Below are 4,110 nucleotides of genomic sequence, written 5' to 3' on the forward strand. Positions count from 1 at the left end.
TCTTCCTCCTCCTCCTCCTCTTCCTCCTCCTCCTCCTCTTCCTCCTCCTCCTCCTTTTCTTCCTCCTTCCTCTTCTTTTCCTCTTTCTCCTCCCTCTTCTTTTCTTCCTTCTCTTTCTTTTCCTTCTCCTCTTTCTCCTCTTCAGTCCAAATCTTTTTAGCTTAATAGTATTCTCCTTTCATTATACCACACCACCTACATTTCTCCTGCTTCCCCAGTTCCCAGTGAAGATGGGGAAAGGGAAATGTGCAAGAGGAGAGTTGGTTCCTGTTTTCTTTCTTTCCAACTCTTTCCTAATGCTTTTTCCTGAGGAAACAGCTCTGGGAGGAAACCCTTGTGGGATAATTGGGGCCCCCATACCCCTATGACTCCTGCCCCCTCAATTTCTGGGAAGAGAAGCCATGGAATTACAGATTCAGAACTGAGAGGGAACTTAGACCTGTTGGAGCCTGAGCCAGAGACTTCTTCCTCAATCTATGGGGGTTGGTCGGATGGGAGATGGGAATTGAGGTAGGCTAGGGAAGTTGGAAGAAGAAAGGTAGAAAGCGGTCCCCTTGTCCAATTTTTCTCCACCAGGAAAAACCTCTTCTATAAGTTGAATGCGGATGAGCACCTGGTAGAGATGGCTTCCCAGAAAGAGAAAGCCCAGGTATCTTCTTTTTTTTCCCCCCTCTAGTTTGGCAACATGTTCTCTGTCTTAGTTCCCTTTCCTAGGGGCAGTCTTGGATCCATACTTGTTAGTTGATTTGATGCATAGATTTGGGGGACAGAAGTAGGGCAAGAGAACAGACAATAAACATTTTATATAACATCTACTCTGTACCAGGAACTCTGCTAAGCACTTTTACAAATATTATCTCATTTAATTCAATCCTCAGAGGTATGTGCTATTATTATCAATTGAGGAAACTGAGGCAAACAGAGGTTAAGTGACTTGCCTAGGATCACACAGCTAGAGAGTATCTGAGGACAGATTTGAACTCAGGTCTTCCTGATTCCAAGCCCAGAGCACTCTATGCACTACACCACCAATGGTCTTCATTTCTCCTCTAGGAGGAGAACAAAGAAGACAGGAAGGCTCTTGGTAAAACTGAGTAGCCACATTCTGGATGAGGACCCTAAGACCATAAAAAAAGCCCCTCCAAAACCCCATATCTGGGTTTTTAAAAATATGGTTTGCCCCCTTGGAGTTATTCTTAATTCTTCCTTCTTTCTCACTACCCATTCTCCATCTCCATTTTCCCCACATCCAGTCAGTTGCCAAATCTCATCATGCCTTCCACATCCTCTCTCACAACCCATTCACCATACTAGGTTAGCCCTTCAGTACCTCTTACCTGGCTTCCTAATTGGTCATCCTGTGTCTGAACCTCTTCCATGCAGGCTTTCCTGATCTGTTCCCTCAGCCCTTAATGGATTCAGCTTTGACTGTTGTGTTTGCACTTGTTTGAAAGGCTCTGCTCTCTTTGCCCATGTCCTGTATCCCTCATTAGAAAAGATTCCTGTGGATAGCAGGGTAGAGGGCACTGTGTGTCATTTTTCTTCTTTCTCCTCTGGTCTAGGGCACTATACTAATTGTTCCAGAGGACCTGGGACTTTATTTGTGTCAGTACTCCAACTGCTATGGTAATGATAGTAATAAGTCAAAAGCAAGAATTTGAAGTCATAAGCATTGATAAAGAAGAGAAAAAAATTATCCTTCTTTGTAGCTTGCTTAGAAAACCCTAGAGTACTAAGCAAAGAAGGGATTCATTTAATAGTGTTAAAAGATATTTATTAGTTTCATCAAAATAGCAGGATGCAAAATTAATCCATAAAAGCAGGTAGAATTTCTATATAGCAAAAACAAAGCCCATACTTTTAAAGCTCTGTTTCCTTGGTTTCTCTCATATAGTTGGATACCCTGTCCCTATCCCACCATTGCCCTTTAAGGAATCATTTACTCAGTTGTTGAGGCCAAAAAAAAAATGAACACTTACTTTCTGCTCTTTTAGTGATGAGTTATTCTTCTTTCAGCTAGGCTGGCCAATAGTCCTAACCCATCACTGGGGGAGTTCTTGTTCTATCTTGGTAAAGGCCTGCCAGAGCTTGGACTCTATTGGTTAGTCTTTAAGATTTCAAAGGGCTATAAACTAGGAAGTTTTGTGCCTGGGGGAAAATTCAGCTGAAGGAGGGCCTCAATTCTAATTGGGTACTGTTATACTGGGGCAAGCCAGAGAGTCCAGTTGGGGCTCCTCTAGTCCTATGACCCCTGCTCCTCAATTTCTGGAAGAGAAGTCATGGGATTATAGATTTAGAATTTAGGATTTACTGACAGGAGTCATGCCATTTTTTTTTCTTTTTTCCTGACAGGTGGAAGAAATTGCAATCAGAGAACCTGAAGGCCTTGTTAAGGAGTCAGAGAGGGATCCCACCAAGTCCATCGAAAATGCCCCGATAAATTCTGGCTTCTCTAGGCCAGATATGGATACATTCTTCTAAACTTCTAACGTCCAGAGAGTCCTGGGCAGTGACTAGTGGAAATATGGGAGGGACAAAGTATGCTCTCCTCTTGCCCCTCTCTTGTGAACTGTTGCCTCCAATGGAGATTCTGAAGAAGGATTAATAATATTCCCCCTCCCCCATTTTATTCCTCCTTTCCTTCCTCCTTCCCCTCCAATACTCTTCCCTCTTCTCTCTCCTTCATAATTGTCCATTTCACCTCTTATCTTAGAAATCCAGCGAGGTCCATAGAAGCCTTTGAGAACTGGGCAAGCTTTTAACCTTCTGTCCTCACATCTCTTCTTCACTATGGTAGGATGGAAAAAACTATCAGTTGTGTTTTAGGATTTGTCCCCTGAAATAAGCCATCACCGTCACCGTTGGGGAAACAACCTGGAATGATGAAAAGAGAAGTGGACTTGGAGTCAGCAAGTTTGCCTGTGAGACAGCCTATTGCCTGTGAGAATCTTGACAAATCACTTAAACTCTCTGGGCCTCTGTTTCCTCATCTGTAAAATGGGGGCTTTGGAGTGGATGATCTCTATGGTCCCTCAGCTCAAAATATGTGATCCTATGACTGCCACCACTATGATGTTCAGGTTTTGTGGAGATAAAATATAACATTTTCTCTGAACAGATAACATTCTTGTAATCCCCATTTCCATTTCTATCCCAGATCTGTAATGAATGCTAGAAGGAAATCTTAGGGACTCCTTTATGCTCTAGGGGCTGGAGTGGAGGAGCTGACTCATCCTAACCTCCATTTCTCCTCTGAGCTCCATCTCAGCCCCTCTGTTTTTACCAGAGGCCATAATATTTCCTAAACAGTCAGCTAAAAGTTCCCTTTGAAACCCCCCTCCATCCCATTAACTCTGCTAATGCCTGAATCTCCTCATTTCTATAAAAGGTCCTATTCTGGGATCTTATGATGCCCATAATGGAGTAGAGGGAAATTTTGGTGTGGGGGAAATCATCTTCAATTCCCTTTCTGCCTCAAAATAAATATATTTTAAAAAATATTTCCTCTCTCTTTTATGTCTCTAATTGGTTTATCTCTCCCCTGAGACTACCCCCAATTTTCCAGTATATTCTTTTTTGTGCATGGTATTTGCGTGGCGTCTTCCCCCTTAGACTGTTCTTCTTGAGGTCAGGGACTTTGTTTTTTTTTTAAACCTTTCTTTGTATCCCAATGCCCAATACAGTGCCTGGCACACAGCAAGAACTTAATAAATGCTAGTTAATTGATTGATCTCAGACTGGGTTTAATCTTTTTCAGGCTGGTTGTATTTTCCTGCATTCTCTTTAAACCCTTAATCCATCGTGTATTTTTGACACTTTTGAACATCCCTGCCTAAGCAGGTTTTGTCATTACTCTCCCTATTACTCTCATTGCCCAGCCATGACTGTGACTGCCATCAGCATCATAAACATCATCACCGCCATCTTTGCTCTCAACCACTGTCCTCACCATCACCTTTGCTATTCCCCTCCTCACTATTGCCATCAGAGACACGAGCTCCCCAGCCATTACTATCCCTATCACCAGCACCACCATCACTACCAACATGATTGGGATCACCAACGTCATAATGATCTATGCCATTGTCTATCACTGTCCTCCCCATCACC

General features: G+C 42.9%; 1 protein-coding gene across 3 annotated transcripts in view; it reads left to right on the forward strand.

Moving 5' to 3' along the window:
- SIGLEC1 (sialic acid binding Ig like lectin 1) overlaps positions 1-3,735 on the forward strand; it is a 52,098-nt gene extending 48,363 nt beyond the window's left edge. For 2 of the 3 annotated variants that reach the window (XM_069066150.1, XM_069066158.1), the window contains 2 exons: positions 577-649; positions 2,353-3,735. In XM_069066150.1, the coding sequence (XP_068922251.1) occupies positions 577-649; positions 2,353-2,481 (202 nt within the window). In that variant the 3' untranslated portion in view covers positions 2,482-3,735. The remainder of the gene's footprint in view (positions 1-576; positions 650-2,352) is intronic. The other variant, XM_069066167.1, reaches the window with a different exon arrangement.
- The last annotated feature ends 375 nt before the right edge of the window (positions 3,736-4,110 follow it).

Source organism: Petaurus breviceps, unplaced genomic scaffold (assembly GCF_028583685.1).
Source record: "Petaurus breviceps papuanus isolate PSGF00001 unplaced genomic scaffold, PetGlider_PUasm1.0 139, whole genome shotgun sequence".
NCBI classification, from domain to species: Eukaryota; Metazoa; Chordata; class Mammalia; order Diprotodontia; family Petauridae; genus Petaurus; species Petaurus breviceps.